General features: G+C 37.6%; 1 protein-coding gene across 2 annotated transcripts in view; it reads right to left on the reverse strand.

Annotated features, from left to right (window-relative positions):
• MOB1A (MOB kinase activator 1A) overlaps positions 1 to 21,158 on the reverse strand; it is a 76,651-nt gene that overhangs the window by 24,886 nt on the left and 30,607 nt on the right. For both annotated transcript variants that reach the window (XM_053717762.1, XM_053717761.1), the window contains exons 3-4: positions 19,266 to 19,359; positions 7,349 to 7,482 (exon numbers count right to left, since the gene is read on the reverse strand). In XM_053717762.1, the coding sequence (XP_053573737.1) occupies positions 7,349 to 7,482; positions 19,266 to 19,359 (228 nt within the window). The remainder of the gene's footprint in view (positions 1 to 7,348; positions 7,483 to 19,265; positions 19,360 to 21,158) is intronic.

The following is a 21,158-nucleotide window of genomic DNA, read 5'->3' on the forward strand; positions in this document are numbered from 1 at the left end:
ATTTTTGTTTCTTTACCTGCACATATTAGGTTTTCTGTTCATTTGGCTTCACTTTAACACAACACTAGGATTACTGTGGATTTTAGGGCAAAACATGTATCTATTTTCTATAGACCAAGTCTTAAGCAAAATAGTCTATGCATATAAGACATAACAGCTTTAGGATCTGTAAAACCTATTGACTATGTTATTAATGATGAATACATTTTTCCTATGGTATTTAATCATGTATTAAAACTTGAATTTAATTATACATATGATGCTCCTAATTGGATCATCAGTCTCTTGATGCTCCCGAGTAAGGTTTTAATCCTTGCAAACGGGTTAAAGACATAGCTAAAAACGTATGAAGTGACACAGTTTTCAATGACTCAATAAAACTGATATAATGCACATAAAGTCCAAATGGATACATAGTAAACTCATCAAAAATTGTCTGTGCCCTAGTGGCAGACACTTTGCTTAAATCATTGGCAATTAAGTGATTAAAGGCTGAGCAGAAAACAAACTCTAGCCTTATTTTTTTTAAGGGATATAGCCTATCCCCCCACCCAACCCCCTGCTGCTAGTTTTATCTCGAGAAGAAATATCTACCAGCTACCTAAAGTTGCACTAATTACATAATCGGAGATGACTTGTGCATTCCATCTGGATATTGTAGTCCTTGCCATCAAGCAATTGTTAGGATGTCCCTATGCAATCACTAGTAAGCAGTTTGTTGCTATTATTTTGTCCAATCAATATAAAAGTGAAGGATGTTTAATGTCAGTTATTTCTGAGGACAATATAAAAAAAGGAACATATCCTGAGAGACTAATCCAGAAACTACACAGAAAACAGAATTTATGTTTACCTGATAAATTACTTTCTCCAACGGTGTGTCCGGTCCACGGCGTCATCCTTACTTGTGGGATATTCTCTTCCCCAACAGGAAATGGCAAAGAGCCCAGCAAAGCTGGTCACATGATCCCTCCTAGGCTCCGCCTACCCCAGTCATTCGACCGACGTTAAGGAGGAATATTTGCATAGGAGAAACCATATGATACCGTGGTGACTGTAGTTAAAGAAAACAAATTATCAGACCTGATTAAAAAACCAGGGCGGGCCGTGGACCGGACACACCGTTGGAGAAAGTAATTTATCAGGTAAACATAAATTCTGTTTTCTCCAACATAGGTGTGTCCGGTCCACGGCGTCATCCTTACTTGTGGGAACCAATACCAAAGCTTTAGGACACGGATGATGGGAGGGAGCAAATCAGGTCACCTAGATGGAAGGCACCACGGCTTGCAAAACCTTTCTCCCAAAAATAGCCTCAGAAGAAGCAAAAGTATCAAACTTGTAAAATTTGGTAAAAGTGTGCAGTGAAGACCAAGTCGCTGCCCTACATATCTGATCAACAGAAGCCTCGTTCTTGAAGGCCCATGTGGAAGCCACAGCCCTAGTGGAATGAGCTGTGATTCTTTCGGGAGGCTGCCGTCCGGCAGTCTCGTAAGCCAATCTGATGATGCTTTTAATCCAAAAAGAGAGAGAGGTAGAAGTTGCTTTTTGACCTCTCCTTTTACCCGGAATAAACAAAAAACAAGGAAGATGTTTGTCTAAAATCCTTTGTAGCGTCTAAATAGAATTTTAGAGCGCGAACAACATCCAAATTGTGCAACAAACGTTCCTTCTTTGAAACTGGTTTCGGACACAGAGAAGGTACGGTAATCTCCTGGTTAATGTTTTTGTTAGAAACAACTTTTGGAAGAAAACCAGGTTTAGTACGTAAAACCACCTTATCTGCATGGAACACCAGATAAGGGGGAGAACACTGCAGAGCAGATAATTCTGAAACTCTTCTAGCAGAAGAAATTGCAACCAAAAACAAAACTTTCCAAGATAATAACTTAATATCAACGGAATGTAAGGGTTCAAACGGAACCCCCTGAAGAACTGAAAGAACTAAGTTGAGACTCCAAGGAGGAGTCAAAGGTTTGTAAACAGGCTTGATTCTAACCAGAGCCTGAACAAAGGCTTGAACATCTGGCACAGCTGCCAGCTTTTTGTGAAGTAACACAGACAAGGCAGAAATCTGTCCCTTCAAGGAACTTGCAGATAATCCTTTTTCCAATCCTTCTTGAAGGAAGGATAGAATCTTAGGAATCTTAACCTTGTCCCAAGGGAATCCTTTAGATTCACACCAACAGATATATTTTTTCCAAATTTTGTGGTAAATCTTTCTAGTTACAGGCTTTCTGGCCTGAACAAGAGTATCAATAACAGAATCTGAGAACCCTCGCTTCGATAAGATCAAGCGTTCAATCTCCAAGCAGTCAGCTGGAGTGAGACCAGATTCGGATGTTCGAACGGACCTTGAACAAGAAGGTCTCGTCTCAAAGGTAGCTTCCATGGTGGAGCCGATGACATATTCACCAGATCTGCATACCAAGTCCTGCGTGGCCACGCAGGAGCTATCAAGATCACCGACGCCCTCTCCTGATTGATCCTGGCTACCAGCCTGGGGATGAGAGGAAACGGCGGGAATACATAAGCTAGATTGAAGGTCCAAGGTGCTACTAGAGCATCCACTAGAGCCGCCTTGGGATCCCTGGATCTGGACCCGTAGCAAGGAACTTTGAAGTTCTGACGAGAGGCCATCAGATCCATGTCTGGAATGCCCCACAGTTGAGTGATTTGGGCAAAGATTTCCGGATGGAGTTCCCACTCCCCCGGATGCAATGTCTGACGACTCAGAAAATCCGCTTCCCAATTTTCCACTCCTGGGATGTGGATTGCAGACAGGTGGCAGGAGTGAGTCTCCGCCCATTGAATGATTTTGGTCACTTCTTCCATCGCCAGGGAACTCCTTGTTCCCCCCTGATGGTTGATGTACGCAACAGTTGTCATGTTGTCTGATTGAAACCGTATGAACTTGGCCCTCGCTAGCTGAGGCCAAGCCTTGAGAGCATTGAATATCGCTCTCAGTTCCAGAATAATTATCGGTAGAAGAGATTCTTCCCGAGACCAAAGACCCTGAGCTTTCAGGGATCCCCAGACCGCGCCCCAGCCCATCAGACTGGCGTCGGTCGTGACAATGACCCACTCTGGTCTGCGGAAGGTCATCCCTTGTGACAGGTTGTCCAGGGACAGCCACCAACGGAGTGAGTCTCTGGTCCTCTGATTTACTTGTATCTTCGGAGACAAGTCTGTATAGTCCCCATTCCACTGACTGAGCATGCACAGTTGTAATGGTCTTAGATGAATGCGCGCAAAAGGAACTATGTCCATTGCCGCTACCATCAAACCTATCACTTCCATGCACTGCGCTATGGAAGGAAGAGGAACGGAATGAAGTATCCGACAAGAGTCTAGAAGTTTTGTTTTTCTGGCCTCTGTCAGAAAAATCCTCATTTCTAAGGAGTCTATTATTGTTCCCAAGAAGGGAACCCTTGTTGACGGAGATAGAGAACTCTTTTCCACGTTCACTTTCCATCCGTGAGATCTGAGAAAGGCCAGGACGATGTCCGTGTGAGCCTTTGCTTGAGGAAGGGACGACGCTTGAATCAGAATGTCGTCCAAGTAAGGTACTACAGCAATGCCCCTTGGTCTTAGCACAGCTAGAAGGGACCCTAGTACCTTTGTGAAAATCCTTGGAGCAGTGGCTAATCCGAAAGGAAGCGCCACGAACTGGAAATGCTTGTCCAGGAATGCGAACCTTAGGAACCGATGATGTTCCTTGTGGATAGGAATATGTAGATACGCATCCTTTAAATCCACCGTGGTCATGAATTGACCTTCCTGGATGGAAGGAAGAATTGTTCGAATGGTTTCCATTTTGAACGATGGAACCTTGAGAAACTTGTTTAAGATCTTGAGATCTAAGATTGGTCTGAACGTTCCCTCTTTTTTGGGAACTATGAACAGATTGGAGTAGAACCCCATCCCTTGTTCTCCTAATGGAACAGGATGAATCACTCCCATTTTTAACAGGTCTTCTACACAATGTAAGAATGCCTGTCTTTTTATGTGGTCTGAAGACAACTGAGACCTGTGGAACCTCCCCCTTGGGGGAAGCCCCTTGAATTCCAGAAGATAACCTTGGGAGACTATTGATTAAGCCATCTCCGTGGAGATGTTGCCTGTACAACGGCAAAGAGAATGACTGGGGTAGGCGGAGCCTAGGAGGGATCATGTGACCAGCTTTGCTGGGCTCTTTGCCATTTCCTGTTGGGGAAGAGAATATCCCACAAGTAAGGATGACGCCGTGGACCGGACACACCTATGTTGGAGAAATTAAGGACTGGTTAGATAACTACCTTGTGTAACAAAATATAAAATAGAGAGAACACCAGAATAATACTCTGAACTCATTCGTATGTTGGGCTAATTCAGCAATAGAAGAAAGAAAATAAATGAGAGAGAAAGAAAGGAGAGAAAGGGAATAGCTCAAACCTGCAAGGATCAGAGGAAAATTTCATGGTGGAAAAAATAAACTGACCCCAGAGGCAGAACTTTACTTTATTTTTGTAGTGAAACATTTTCAGCAGATCATTTTGAAATAAAATAAATTTAAATGAGGCAGTTACACTAAAGCACCAGTTCAATATTACAATGTGTTGATTAACTGGAGAATAAAGCAATTTTTTAAGTTTTACAATTTAGCACAGCAGTTGAAAATTGTATTGCATATTAGATGCAGAGAAAAAAAAAAAAGAAAATTTTAAGTTTAAAAAGTCTAGTCAAAAAATCTCCATGAGACAGTCAAATGCTGCTTTTCAGCATTGCTCAGTATTTGACTGTTCTGGATTCACTGTGTTAAGGAAAACACAGTGCAGCCAGAGTACAGTGCTGTTTGAAGATTACAGCCTGATGCACAGCTGCAAAGCGAAAGAGCATGTTTTCTCTATTCTTTCTGCAGACATGCTGCATGTTCTGCCTTGGGGTGACTGATTTAGGATAAATGTGGGTCACTGCCTGAAAGAATGAATATACTAACTGCCTATGTGTCTAATAGATAGAGCCATAACCTGGACCATGAAAACATAACAGAAGATACTTTTCATAAAAAGGTTTGCATAACCGTTCCATATCATGACAAAGTAACCAAATTGATATACAATGCATTTATGGGGGGGGGGGGGGGAAGACGAGAAATGATTAAAGGGACAATAAACCCCCCCAAATATTTCAATATTCAGATACAAAATACAATTTTAAAAAAAGTTTCCAATTTATTTCGATTATAAAATTTGCTTTGTTCTCCTGTTATTCTTTGTTGAAGGGATACCTATGTAGGTAGCATGCACATGCCTGAAGCACTACATGCCTGGAAATAGTGCTGCCATCTAGTGCTCCTGCTTATGTATAACATTGTTGCAAAACTGCTGCCATATAGTGCTGTAGACACGTGCACACTCCTGAGCTTACATCACAGCGTTTCAACAAAGGATAACAAGAAAACAAAGAAAATTTGATAACAGAAGTAAATTAGAAAGTTGTTTGAAAGAAAAATATTGGGTTTTATGTCCCTTTAAACTTTGCAAATGTGTATCTGCCACATCAGATAACACTTTATAAAATGGTTCAGCTCATTTGTCAACCTAAAAATAAAGGACTGCAATTTGTAGGAGAGGCATTAGACATTTTGTATGTTTAAAGTGAATGTCAATTTTGATGCTAAAGTGCCCGGTTTATAAAACTTCGATTAAAAACAGGGGCACTTTAATTCATCAAAATTTACCTTTCACTCTCCTGTTGCGAAAAAAAAAACACAAAAAAAAACAACTTACCTTTTAAATTTGACAGCAGCTCCAGCTTCCCCCGGTCTCACAAGCCATTTCTGATGTCAGAAATGATTCATAGGTCATCCTCCAATCACAGCTACCCCCCGGGTGAATCAGTGTCTGATTCAACGCTGTGATTGGAGGAAGCCGGATGCCTCATTTTAGACCCAGGAAGAGGCTTTGCAATGGGTGGAGGAAGCTGGAGCTGCTGTCAAGTTTAAAAGGTAAGTTTTTTTTTTTCACAACAGGAGTGAAATGTAAATTTTGATGAATTAAAGTGCCCCTGTTTTTAATCGAAGTTTGAAAAACCGGGCACTTAAAGGGACATTAAACACTAAATACATGCTAGATAGAATGATGCATTCAAAGAAAAGATTAGTCCATGACTAACATGTAGATGTATTTTTTAAAGTTTCATTAGTTGTTTAAAAAGTGTAAAGTTTTAGTGTCTATAAAACACTGGGGGGCTACCATGTTGTAACTTGTGTTACCTTCTCTGCTGTGGCCAATTAGGGACAGTTATACATAGGTCATTAGAGTGTGCAGCCAATGGTTGTGCTGGATTTAACAGTGTTCTGCACTTCCATTTTTAACAGGAACTGAAAAGCTCACAATTTCAGAATGGAATTACAGGCAAAGAGGACAAAATAAATAATGAAAGTATATTGCAGAGTTGTTTTATATATACAATTTATCATTTTATATTACTATCTCAAACTGTTTAATATCCCTTTAAGCATCAAAATTTACATTCACTTTAACATATGCCTCAATACATTTTGAATGTTACTTACAGACCTTGGAATTTATTAATCCAGATATGACTTCAGTCAGATTATTAGAGTCCAGTGTATAGCTACTGACATTCACTCTAGACAAAGGACATAGTGGTAATTTGGTTCTACTGACCAGGATTTCCTAATCAATGTTGATGACATAGTAAGAAATTCTCCTACAGGAGAGGACTGAGCAGGCATTTTTTTCAATGGAGAAGGCTGGCGATTTCCCTCTACCATGGCTTTCTACATCCATATGAGATCTCTAGAATAAAACCCACTAGTACTTAGAAGCTATAGTGAAATATTCTTATTTAAAACGGGTCCATAGAAAGGAAACAAAAATGCATGTCCAAGAAGCTGAGCAAGTTTTCATGTATTTAAGCAGCAGGAATTTATAAAGCCCTTGGATTATGGTGCAGACAGGTGATCTGTGTCACTGGGCTTCAAGTTGAAAAACCAACAACTACTCACACCATAAACATGGGGAGGGGGTTATTAAAAAAAAAAAAAAAAAAGAGAGAAAGGAAGAAATCAGGAGGAATGTACCGCAACATTGTAGCATTGAGTCTGTAACCACCACACTAGTAAGGTAATGTGAGAGTTTCAAAAAGGAGCAAAAAAGGGGAAAACGGATGAGGAAGACTAGGAAAAAAAAATGGGGAGGTGTGTTACGCACACATTTAAAAAAACAGGCCTTCACGGTCATGTATTATGATAAGACTATTATATTATTATTATGTGATTAGACAAGGTAATATTTTTCCAAAACCAGTTTATAAATGGTATCCATAATTGTGTACTTACCAATCTTTGAAGGAAAGAGAGTCTCATCATCAAGTTGGTCTTGCACCCATGTCATCAGGTAATCAATATATTTGGGAGCTGAACACTTAATGGGTTTCTTTATATTGGTACCATCAGCCCAGTGGTATTCATACCTGAATGAGAGAACACATTAATTCAGGAGTAAAATAAGAGACCTCTGTGGCTTCTACAATTTGGAAATTTTAATTGGACATAACCCCCATTAACACTCTTCTGAATAAAACACAGAACAACCCTTGGAGGACATAGCCCTGCCGGATATTTATTGTAGGGCTAGGGCACCAGAGACCCTATTTTTCGAAAAAAAATACTTGGTTACTATTTAAATAAAAAGCACAAGCAAATAAATAAGTAAATAGTGACAAAAAAAATGTTTGCAATTACATAATGCACAAAAATATCAATACAATCACCAATATGGAATCTCAACTCTGGAGTCCTTTTATTGAAGGAAAGGTCATCAGTTCCTCAAAAAGAAAGGAGGAACATTTGCATTGCACAACACTGTATCAAAACAACAAATATTGCAATACTGTTGAAACAATACTCACATTTCTTAGAGTCGCTACAGCTCCGAGTATAAAGCAGTATATAACAACCCTAACAGACCACTACTGGAAGCTCTTTTCTTCACAGTATTTATTAAAAATTCATATAAAATTACATAAAAACAAAGGAGGATGGTAATCTATATATCACACACTCAGAGATACTACAAGCTTAGAGCCAACACATACTTCTCAAAATACATCAGGACTGCTCAAATCTATTGTATTGTGGCTACTCCACTTTGTGATGCTCACTTTTACCATCTTTCTCCCTTCCTCGTGATTAACTCCAAGTAAGACCCATCCAACGTACGTTTCACCGCCAAACATATGTAACCTTGTATGTATTTGGTCTAGGGCTGTTGCATCCCTGAGTATGTGATTTATTTATACTCTGTTTTTATTATATATATATATATATATATATATATATATATATATATATATATATATATATATATATATATATATATATATATATATATATATATATATATATATATATATATATATATATTTATATTTATATTTTCCAGTGGTCTGTTTGGATTGTTATATAGCGATTTATACTGTTGCACCGTGGAACTTTTTCTTTTTGAGAAACTGATGAAGAGAACATTCCTTCAATAAAAGGACTCTGGAGTTAAACAACTAAGACAGTATTTGGAGAGATATAGACACTTGTGTCAACGTTGTACTCGTGAAAGGTACAAAACCTAGACAGCAAAGCTAAAGAGACAATCAAAGCGCAATAAGTTGGTGTAAAAGAAATGTATAGGTGTATTAGTGTATTGTCTATACAATTTCTGAAAATCAAAAGGAAAAAAAAAAAAAATATATATGTCAGGAGATTTATGGTAAAATCCTACAGTAAAGCAAACTAAATCTGGAGAGAGGAAGAAAACAAAAAAATGGAGTTGAGATATAATCCATTTTGGTGGTTGTATTGATTTTTGTGTACTGTGTATTATCACATTTTTTGTCACCAATACTTGGTTACTGACAGGACTAATGTGATAGAAGCCCGGACTCCTCATCAGCTTGAAGGACTAGAGAAGGCCAAGTAATGTACAGTGAAGTTACTAGTGTCACCCAATTTTTTAACTTTGTAGAAGATTCAGCAAGATATTTATTTTATTATATAGCAAAATTAAATATTTCAAATGTGTGTGACCAGGTGTAACCATACAAACATACATATTTTTTTCTGTGTACTAAAAGTTTAGTGATTGCTGAGCATTTTTAGTAGTACTTTCGTCTTGTAGCTTAGTTGGACATTTTGAGTAGGTGAGTACTTAGACTTTAAGAGACAGTTGTAGATGTATACAGTTCAGAAAATATTAGCCTTTGCCCCTTTGATAGAAATTAAACAATAAAAGAATCCTGGGAAGCTTAAAGGGACACTGAACCCAGTTTTAAGCAACTTTCTAATTAACTCCTATTATCAATTTTTCTTTGTTCTCTTGGTATCTTTATTTGAAGAAGAAGGCATCTAAGCTTTTTTGTGGTTCAGCACTTTTTATTGGTGGATGAATTTATCCTCCTATCAGGAAGAACAACCCCGGTTGTTCACCAAAAAAGGGCCGGCATCTAAACTTACATTCTTGCATTTCAAATAAAGATACCAAGGGAATAAAGAAAATTTGATAATAGGAGTAAATTAGAGAGTTGCTTAAAATTGCATGCTCTATCTGAATCAGAAAAGAAAAAATTTGGGTTCAGTGTCCCTTTAAGTAGATACTTAGCATGAGAATTTGGACTCTGTTAGAGTCTACTCAAAACCGTTTTTATAATGTGTCTCAATGGTTTATATAACTTGCAAAGTCCTAGAAGAGTTATACAGTTTAGGATGGATAAGAAACGCATATCAAATAACAGTAAAGCTTATTTTAAGTTTAGAAGGACCACCAATTGTTATATGCCCAGTTATCTATAACATTAAGTATATACCATTTGTTGCCCTCTTTAGTTTAACATTTAGTAAACGTGGGTACAGCAGTGATGTGTCTAGGTAAATGTTCATTTAGTTTATAGGTAATAGTTATTACTAGTTATGTAAATAAGAACTTATATTCTTGTTTTATTATAGATAGGTTTGTTGTACTTTGAAGATCTTTTTCTTTTATCAGTTTACAATTTTCAGGCACAATGTTATTTTTGCTAAGACTACTTCTAAAAGAATTTTAAATGTGGTATTGTGAATTCCTTGTAAGGATCACTTTGGGATCTGTAGAAATACTTATCTACTAGGCATTAAAATCACAAACAAGGCCAAAGCCTAGTGTGGAGCATAAAGTTTAAGTTATGGACTACAAGTAACTTTTTGCAAAACACAGGAGTCACATTAGTTCAATGTTTGAAGCACCTAGAGCACCCTTACTTATAGGAACAGTAGAATCACATTACATGTTCAGTGACTTGAAAGCGGACACTGCACTGAAATTATGTTCCCCATGAAATTTATAAGCACTTCACAATTAAAAACCTCTGAGGCTAAACTCCCCTCAGCAAAGAATACATTTAAAACGTATAACATTCTGTGGGAAAGCTTAACTTTTGAAATGTTCATACATTTAAGGTTTGATCCTGAATGTAAACTCTGGTATTAACATATCCCCACCATCTAAATATACACAGGTAACACACTTTATGCCAGGTTCCATTCATAAACAAACTGTTGCAAAAAGAATCAGTGTAAAATAAACCTACTTTTATAAGTCAGTGAGTTATGCATCAGGCCCCTTTCAAAATTAAAGGGTAATAAAACCCAAAGTTTTTCCCTTTCATGATTTATATGAAAGTAAACAGTTTTAGAAATACATTGGAAAGTTAATTTTGTTCTCTCTGTATCCTTTGTTGAAAAGTATACCTAGGTAAGCTCAGAAGCTGCTGATTGGTGGCTGCACATACAGTATGCCTTTTATTGCTGTTAAGCTAGCTTAGAGTAGTATATTACTGTTCCTTCAGCAAATTATACCAAGAGAATGAAGAAAATTAGATAATAGAAGTAAATTGGAAAGTTGTTAAAAATATTATACTCTGAATAATAAAAGAAAAACACAATATGTTTCATGCCCCATTAACAAATACATTTAAAGCTTTTAAAATGAATTGTGCAAATGTAAAAACGAATTTACTTAAAAGGAACATTAAAGTGATCCAAGCATAAAAAAAAAAAGCTCGGATTTACCATCACTAAAAATAAACTGTAGTTTCAGTTAACACTTATTAAATAAAAGGGTACTAAACTCAACCTGTCTGTGCCGCGGCAGCTCGCTAAAGTCAGAGCCTCCGGTTGCCCACTGCACAGTGTCCTGTATGCTAGCATGGATAATAGTTTAGAGTTGGAAAAGTAAACTCATTAAGAGAATACTGTCAGATAACATGCACGGCTATTGGTTTAAAGGTGGGAACATCACCTCACTGAGAGAAGAGCACTGTGCCGTGGGCGGCCAGAGGCTCTGACTTTAGCAAGCTGCACGGACAGGGTGAGTTTTGTTAAAATAAGTGATAACTGAAACTACAGTTTCTTTCTAGGGATGGTAAATCCTAGCATTTTTTGTTTGTTTTTTAAACACTAGGATTTACCATCACTATAAACACTAATTGTAAGCTGTATAACAATGTACCTTCATATCTGAGAACTTTGCAATGAATAATACAGCTTTATTTTGTCAAACAAGCATATTTTATGTTTTTTTCTATTCACTGGATTTCTCTGTCCCCCAGAATAAAAGAACTCTCGCTAACCAATCACAGACTAAGACATGAGCTCTGTTTGCACAAGTGCAGTTAAGGAAAGACACTGGGGGTAGCCTGCCCTCTTCTATTCCCTTAAAGGGACAGTTCATCCAACAACAAAAAAAAATTCTCCCCTTTATATTGTTCCCAATTATTCATTTAACCTGCTGGAGTGCTTTAAATTGTTTACAAGTAGCTCCTTTACACCTATTTTGGCATTTGAAATAGCTGATTTAGCCTGTGGTATCCCAACCTATACTGAAAGTTTCTATACTGGAGTATATTCTATTGTATAGCCTAAGTAAACACAGCCAGCAGAAGAGATTACACTCTCAGTGGGGTGCAGGATAGTTTAGTAATAAAATGATAATTTTCCATTGTTCTCTAAGTATTGAGCTTTGTTTTTTTTTAGACAAATATAAGATAAGGAAGCAAGTCTGTGTACATAAAAGTGATAACATAATGAGATCTGATATTACCTGAAGCTCAACCCATTGTAATAGGCTGTGGTTTCAAAGCACAAAACCAGCTACTTCATATACACAAATAAACCTGAAAAAATGCAATTTCTCATAAACTTAATACTCTGCAGCTGGTATAACAAGTCATTGAAAATACATTCATATAAAAAAAAATGTAACAGGCATTTAAATAAAAGACATACAGTTGTGCTCATAAGTTTACATACCCTGGCAGAATTTATGATTTCTTGGTCATTTTTCAGAGAATATGAATGATAACACAAAAACTTTGTTTTCACTCATGGTTAGAGTTTGGCTGAAGCCATTTATTATCAAACTGTGTTTACTCTTTTTAAATCATAACAGAAACTACCCAAATGACCCTGATCAAAAGTTTACCTACCCCAGTTATTAATACAGTGTATTGCCCCCTTTGACATCAATGACAACTTGAAGTATTTTGTGGTATTTGTGGATGAGGCTCCATCTTCTCAGATGGTAAAGCTGCCCATTCTTCCTGGCAAAAAGCCTCCAGTTCCTGTAAATTATTGGACTGTCTTGCATGAACTGCACGTTTGAGATCTCCCAAGAGTGGCTCAATGATATGGAGGTCAGGAGACTGAGATGGCCACTGCAGAACCTTCACTTTATTCTGCTGTAGCCAATGACAGGTCGACTTGGCCTTGTGTTTAGGATCATTGTCATGTTGGAATGTCCAAGTACGTCCCATGCAAGGCTTCCGGGCTGACAAATGCAAATTTTCCTCCCGTATTTTTTGATAACATACTGCATTCATCTTGCCATCAATTCTGACCAAATTTCCTGTGCCTTTGTAGCTCACACATCCCCAAAAACATCAGCATGTTTCACAATAGGAATGGTGTACCTTTCATCATAGGCCTTGTGGACTCCTCTCCAAATGTAGCGTTTATGGTTGTGGCCAAAAAGCTCAATTTTGGCCTCATCACTCCAAATGACTTTGTGCCAGAAGGTTTGAGGCTTGACTCTGTGCCGTTTTGTAAGCGGGATACTTTGTGGCATTTGTGTAGTAATAAATAATATAAAGATTAGGAGCCGCAGTAAAACCGTATTGCTTTATTTCCATCCATTAAAAACGGGAACAGTTACAAGTAACAAAAAAATGCCCTTAGTTGAAATTGGCCGTACTCATAGCTCTCTAGCTACCCTTTTTACTAATCGGCTTTTTAAAGGGTGTAAAACCAACCATGATTGGCTAAAGGACTTTGATTTGTTTAACTCATTCTTTACTGTTAAAATTCATAACTGCAAGCTAAGTAATGAGCTTATATTTGTATTGCTAATATATAGATACTCGTTACAATTTGTATTCCCTGAATCTATACATATTTAATGTGTATTTTTGGACATTATAGATTGTGTCTACATAGATAACGATTGGGAAAAGTTTTGGACATTTGTTGGCGACTATGGATTAGGTTATTTTAGAAATTATACACTAAATCCTGCGCTATATTCTTTAAAATATACATGTGTTAGTAATTTATACTCTAATTATACTATAACCTCATTCCCTTGATTTGTTATTTATCTGACTAATAGAGTGACCACACCAAAATAACATCTAGACCATATCTCAGTTTTTATATATGTTCCTATTCCTACCTAGTGTATCCTCTATAATTGAGTGATAGGTCATAATATATTAGGAATTAAATAGAGGTTACTTAAAGGGACACTTAACCCAAATAGTTTCTTTTGTGATTCAGATAGAGCATGCAATTTTAAAGCAACTTTCTAATTTACTCCTATTATCAATTTTTCTTTGTTCTCTTGCTTTTTCTATTTGAAAAAGAAGGCATCTAAGCTTTTTTTTGGTTCAGGACCATGGAAAGCACTTGTTTATTGGTGGATGAATTTATCCACCAATCAGCAAGACCACCACCCAGGTTGTACACCAAATATGGGCCGTTATCTAAACTTACATTCTTGCATTTCAAATAAAGATACCAAGAGAATGAAGACAATTTGATAATAGGAGTAAATTAGAAAGTTGCATGCTCTATCTGAATCCCAAAAGAAAAAAAATGGGTTCAGTGTCCCTTTAAGTTAGTTTAATTGTTTATGTCCATATAATACCAAAAGTTAATGAGATTGTAGGCTGAATTTAGTCCTGTCGGGTATCTGGTTTGTAAATGGAATATCCAGTATACCTCCCTCTAGCAAGTGCCCTCTATCTCCCCCTCTCCGTCCAGCATCCACAATTTCTATTACGGTCCATTTGAAGCTAGTGCTGTCTTCATTGTGGACTCTCTTGAAATGCTGCACTAGTGGGGTGGTTAGGGATCCTGCCTTAATATCAGAGAGGTGTTCCCTGATCCGTACCCGTGTCTCCCTTGTCGTCATGCCTACGTATTGTAGGCTGAAGGCCATACAACATGCTAGGTACACGGTAAATCTACTTCTTATTTACCGTGTAAATAAGATTGTAACTTTTGTTAGTGACACAGCTTTTAAAGCCCTCACCCACCAACACATGTTCACAGTCTTTGCATGTGAAATTACTACATTTGTAAACGCCCTTGAATCTGAGCCACGAGCTGTGTTCCTCCCTCAGTGGTGTTTTAAGTAGTGTTGGAGCCAGAATGTTACCCATTGAGACTCCCCTCCTAAAGGAGCACTTGCACCCTTGATCAACTGTCTCTACCAAAGCATCATCCACTGCCAATAATCTGAAGTATTTTCTCACTATATTGCAAATTTTGTGATACTGTGTGATATAATCAGTCACAAAAAAAAAAAAAAAAAATTCCTCAACTCTTAGCTTTCTTTGATTCCGTTTTATTCAACAATTTCTTTCTATTGGCTGATGCTACTTCATTTCTGGCTATGGTAATATCATGGGATTTGTACCCTCTAGTCTTAAGACGGTCGGATAATTAATCTGCATGGTTCTTATATTGTTTTGCATTGCTGCAATTTCTTTTCAATCTGGTGAATTGTCCCTTAGTGACTGACCTAAAAACCTGCTTGGGATGACTGCTCCTGGCATGGAGAAGCGTATTGCCAGTAATTGGTTTTCTGTAAACTTCGGTTTCAATCCCGACATTGGGTATCCCCTTCAGGGTTAGATTGAGAAAGTTGATCTTCGACCTGTTGAGTTCAAAAGTGAACTCTCCAACCCCATGTCGTTATTGTTCAACCATTCTACGAAAATCTTCGCATTCTCTTCAGTACCTCTCCACACCAGGAGCAGATCATCAATATACCGTCTGTAAAATTGTGTATTTCTCCTGAAGGGGTTCCCATCCCCATAGATGCGGGACAGCTCCCACCACTCCATATAGAGGTTGGCGAAAGAGGGCGCAAATTTTGCGCCCATAGCTGTCCCGCATCTCTGGCGATAGAAAACCCCCTCAAAATGTGAAATAATTGTGCGTTAAGAGGTATCCAACAATCCTCAAAACATACTCCACAAACTCGTTAAAATAGCCGGTGTTCCTTCGTAGGAAAAATTCTATGGCCTTTAGGCCCTTATGTGGTATTGAAGTATAAAGGGCCCTAACATCTATTGTAAGCCACATATCTGTTTCCTCCCAATTCAATTTTTCCATCAGGTTTAATACACGAGTTGTATCCTGTATAAAACTAGTTAGACCTCCTACCAGGGGCTGTAGGATACTGTCCAACCACTGTGAAACCCTTTCCAGAAGTGACCCTATGCCACTTACAATGGGTTTACCCGTGACCCCCTCTAGGGATTTGTGAACCTTAGGTAGGTGGTTAAAAATAGGTGTCACTGGATTATCCACCAGGAGGGAGGAAGTCACAGGTAGACCCATCTAAAATGCCCAATTCTCTACCATCATCTAGAATGTTTGCAAGTTCTCGTTTGTATTTCACTGTTGGATCTCACCTCAATACCCGATAATACCTGACATCAAGTAACTGTCTCTCTGCTTCCGCAATGAATTGTGATCTAGACATTACTACTACGAGCCTCCCTTATCCGCATTTCTAATGACCAATTGTTCATTAGTCTGGAGCTTACTCAAAGCGTCCCTTTCTTTCAAATCTAAGTTATGTTGATTTGTAGGGGTGGCCCGGTGGAGCAACGTATGATCTCTCTCAATCCTTGCCTGGAAAATTTCCAATGAACTCCCTCTATGTTGTATAGGGTAAAATGTAGAAGTTTCCCTGAATTTTGGTATTTTACACACTTGTGGGTGCTCATCTGTGGCCCCTTCCTGAAATAATGCTTCCCTTGTCGTTACATCACATCCCTCACTGAAGGGGAGTTCATCTGTAATGTTCTGTCTATGATCTTTACTATGAGTGGAATGATCCAATTAATCAGTGTCTTTATTATACAACATTTTTACGTACTGTTAATCCTCTGATCAATTTATTGACATCTATTAAGGTGTTAAATAAGTTAAACTTTTGTGAGGGTACAAAGCCCAAACCCAAATCTATTACTCTAATTTCTATGTCCGACAATTTATAATCAGACAAATTAATGACATTGGCATTTGCTCCCGGACCTCCCTCTTCTGGTTGATTGACCTGTCTAACCTCCCCTTCCTCCCACTTCTGTTTTTTGTGAGGGAGGTAAAAAACCTGTTCCAAACCCTGTCTGTCTTCATAAAAAGTTTTAACAACGTTTCCAGTGTTGGACTGTTCTCCAAAGAGTACAACATCGGAGGTATATTTTGATCCCCCCTGATGTTGTTTTTGGAGGATGGAGGGTGCAACTGTACTGGAAGTTTTGGGTCTCACCACTAATTGGTCAGGTACTGATGTTACATTGGGGTTAATGTCATATTAGCCTCCCCACCTGACAGAGACATTGGAGTGGCCACGGAGATCGGAGATTTCTTATCCCCTGTAAGTCGGCACAGAAAGATTACGTCATGTCCCTGAGCCGGAGCATGTGAGAGACTGTCGCTTCCGGATCGAGCGGCTTGTGAGAGCGTTGTGGCTCCAAGCATAGGTTACGGATAGACAGATGCCCAGGAGAGAGAGGTCTCCCTAACGGCAGTTTCACACCGGGCCAGTTCAACATTGAGCCGTGAAGAGTAGGGGGATAAGTACCATGATCCAAGTACAGTACTCTATATAGACACTTGCCTGAATAATAATTGTTGTTGTAGAAAGGTTTTCCCCTATGTTTTGGGGATTTTGTTATTTGTGTAGTAATGGCTTTCTTCTGGCGACTCAACCATGCAGCCCATATTTCTTCAAGGGCCTACTTATGTGCATATTGAAACAGCCACACCACATATTTTTAGAGAGTCCTGTATTTCACCTGAATTCTTTGCATCCCGAACAATTTTCCTGGAAGTTGTGGCAGAAATTTTAGTTGGTCTACATGACCGTGGTTTGGTTTCAACAGAACCCCTCATTTTCCACTTCTTGATTAGATTTTGAACACTGCTGATTGGCATTCTCAATTCCTTGGATATCGTTTTATATCCTTTTCCTGTTTTATACAGTTCAACTACCTTTTCCCGCAGATCCTTTGACAATTCTTTTGCTTTCCCCATGACTGAGAATCCGGAAACGTCAGTGCAGCAAGGGATAAAAGATGCAAGGGTCTGTCAAGAGTCCAAAAATTCATTGACCCTTTATACACACACACCAATTACAAGCAAACAGATCACAGGTGAGGAAGGTTACTTCTAATAGCCTTTCAAACCCATTTGTGTCAACTTGTGTGCATGTTATCATGCCAAAATCACCAGGGTATGTAAACTTTTGATCAGGGTCATTTGGGTAGTTTCTGTTGTCATTATGATTTAAAAAGAGTAAACACAGTTGATTGATAATAAATGGCTTCAACCAAACACTAACCATGAGTGAAAGAAAAGTTTTTTTTATTCATATTCTCTGAAAAATGACCAAGAAATCATAAATTCTGCCAGGGTATGTAAACTTATGAGCACAACTGTATAATATGCCTTTTTAATCTTTAAATAGCTATATATAAAATGTATATATATTTTTTATATATACACACACACACAATAATATTAGCACTTAAACTACCTATTGCAAAGAATACTTTTCCTACTCATGATTGATGATGCAAAACTGATAATCCACCTTAGAAAAAGCTGGGAGAAAGTGGAACTAAAATAATTTTCAGATGTATTTTACAGCAAAATAATCAATGTATATATCAATAATTAAACATTTTAAAAAGGGACAGTCAACACCAAAATTCTTATTGTTTAAAAAGATAGAAAGGGGGCTGCAGGGGCTTAAAAACAGGCAGAGATTTAGATGGTATAAAGTATTATAATATAGAAATATTGGTTATGCAAAGCTGGAGAATGGATAGTAAAGAAGTTTTCTATCCTTTAAGACAATTTTTTTGGAGTAGACTGTCCCTTTAATAAAATCCAAAATATTAGCTATATAAAAGTGTGCATGTTATAAAGTTAGAAGATATAAGCTAAATGTCCTGAAAAAAACTGAATACAGAAACACTGTCCCTTTAAGTGCAAAGTCTCTTCAATTTCTTATAAAAAAAAAAAAAAAAAAGTCTAAGTATCTCACACAAATTCAGATAATTATGTATTGGTAAATTATATTTTGGAGGAGAGTTCACTTCAAGTGATGGTAAATCCTAACCTTTCAAAAACACTCAAATTTACTATTGCTGAAAATAAAAGGCCTCCTTCATTCATCAGTTTATTTTTTAAACAAACACCACACTGCTCATTTTTTCAATGGAGGCTGCGTTTCCACCTCTTAGCCAATAGCCGTGCATGCTTACAGCACAATGCTGATTGGCCTGCATGGTGGAAACGTCACCTCATTGGAAAAATAAATGAGCCATTAGAGCCACTTAGCTAAGCAGTGACGCTGTATCGAAATAAAGGAACCTATTCATCTATTTTATTTTTTTAACGGATTAATGAAGGCGGCATTTATTTTTAGTGAAGGTACATCCTAGAGTTTATGAAATGCTAGGATTTACCATCACTTTAATGTGCAGTATTAATTGTTTCGTATGTCCCACTTTTGGGTGAATGCTATCAGTGAGGTAATCTTTATTGTAAATCACCATAAAATTAACTGCTGCAGATTGAGGGATACCTGTATTTTATATACAATATTTTTCTATCCATTGCTCTAAGACTATTCCAACATTGATATTACCTTGGTCCTGCCGACATCACTGAGCAACTGGTTTCTGTGCAGAACTCTGTTATTGTTCCATACAGCATGTTGATTTGATTGAAGAAATCCACAGCTAGGGGAGAAAAAAATAAAAATAAAAAAAATTGGTCAGCACTTTGTTGCTCATTCTTACCACAGTATTATGTACAGAAGTAAAGCTGCTGTGAAATTTATATAAACTATGTATGTGTTACTCTATAAAAGCAAATAAGCTCATCTGATCAGAAATCAGAAAAGGCATTTTGTTTATAAAATGGTCAACTTTAAAAATCAAGTCTATAATCTAAGCAATATTTACAGGGACTTTAATTGATCACTTCTAATGAAGATGTGCTATAAATTACTTCTAGCCGTGCTATTATACTCTGTGCTGCAGCTGCCCACTCCAGAACGCGAGGTATTAGAATGGCACGGTTAGTTTAATTAGTTACAGCGCATCTTTTTTTTTTACAAGTGATCAATTAAAGTTCATCTAAAATATTGCTTAGATTCCAGACAGATTTTAAAACATGTAAAGTTTACCATCACTATAGCTTCAAAGTCTTCGAAATTAAGATTTTAAATCCAGGACAGCAGCAAGAACTGATCACATAGCAGCTGAACATTTATCACTGGGTCAAAAAATGTTATACATTGCCATTTTATATTTTTTAAATGCCTATATTTTAACAGCTGCAAGTATTCATCAAGTTTTGAAAAGTTTAACATTTGCTTGACATAACTTAAAAGGGATACTAAACCCAAATGTTATCTCTTTCATGATTCAGATAGAGCATAATTTTAAGCAAGTTTCTAATTTACTATCATCAATTTCTTTGTTCTCTTGCTTTCTTTATTTAAAAAGCAGGAATGTAAAGCTTAGGAACCAGCCCACTTAAGGTTCAGCACCCTGGATAGTGCTTGGTTATTGGTGACTACATTCAGCCAACCAATAAGCAAGCGTAACCCAAGTTCTGAACTAAAAATGGTCTGGCTCCTAACCTTTACATTCCTGCTTTTTTAAATAAAGATAGCAAGAGAACGAAGAAAAATTGATATCAGTAAATTAGGAAGTTGCATGCTCTATCTGAATCAAATAATTTTTTTTTGGATTTAGTATCCTTTTAAAATGGACATTATACACTCAAAATATGGACTATTTAAATAGAGCATTCAAAGATAACGTTTGTAATTGACATGTTTTAGCAATTCTGCTGCTAAGGCTACTAAAAAATATGATAAACTTTTTAGTGATCTCACTACATGTGAATACGTTCGTACTATACACAAACAGTAAGGCTTTTTAACTCAATCCCTAGCTAGTGTCCTTACAGCCAGCCCCCATGCTGGAGCTGCCTGTGTAAATCGCTAATATATGTCAATTGCAATACAATCGCCTAACCCTGCCTCAGGCTTTTTACTGAACTCCTTACTCTAAGATTTCCATTTCTGTTTAGCGCCATAAAAAATGATTGTTTGGCATGTAGCCTTAAAAACTTTATTCAAGATAAAAAAAAAAAAATGTATTTTTCTCTAATATGTTAGTGTAACTCACAAACAGCTGCTGCAATGAGGCCATCTTCTGAATAGTGACACAGCAGGCAGCATACCGTTTGCCAGGAAGAAGCGCCCCGTGATCCAGGGGCAGGCTGTAAACAGTGCAGCTCTCGGGGGCCCTCAGGCTTTTTACTGAACTCATTACAGCCGCATCAATGGATACTCCGTTTTTCTGGATCTTGTTATTGGGCAGCATGGCTAATCACAAGGAACCTGTTGACACTTTTCGTTTTAACCAGCTTGCACACCTGAGTATAAAGCAGAGACTGAAAGTATCAAGAGCGTTCCTTGTGATTAGCTGTGCTGCCCAATAAGAGCCAGAAAAGCCGAGTATCT

Source organism: Bombina bombina, chromosome 6 (genome assembly GCF_027579735.1).
Source record: "Bombina bombina isolate aBomBom1 chromosome 6, aBomBom1.pri, whole genome shotgun sequence".
NCBI lineage: Eukaryota > Metazoa > Chordata > Amphibia > Anura > Bombinatoridae > Bombina > Bombina bombina.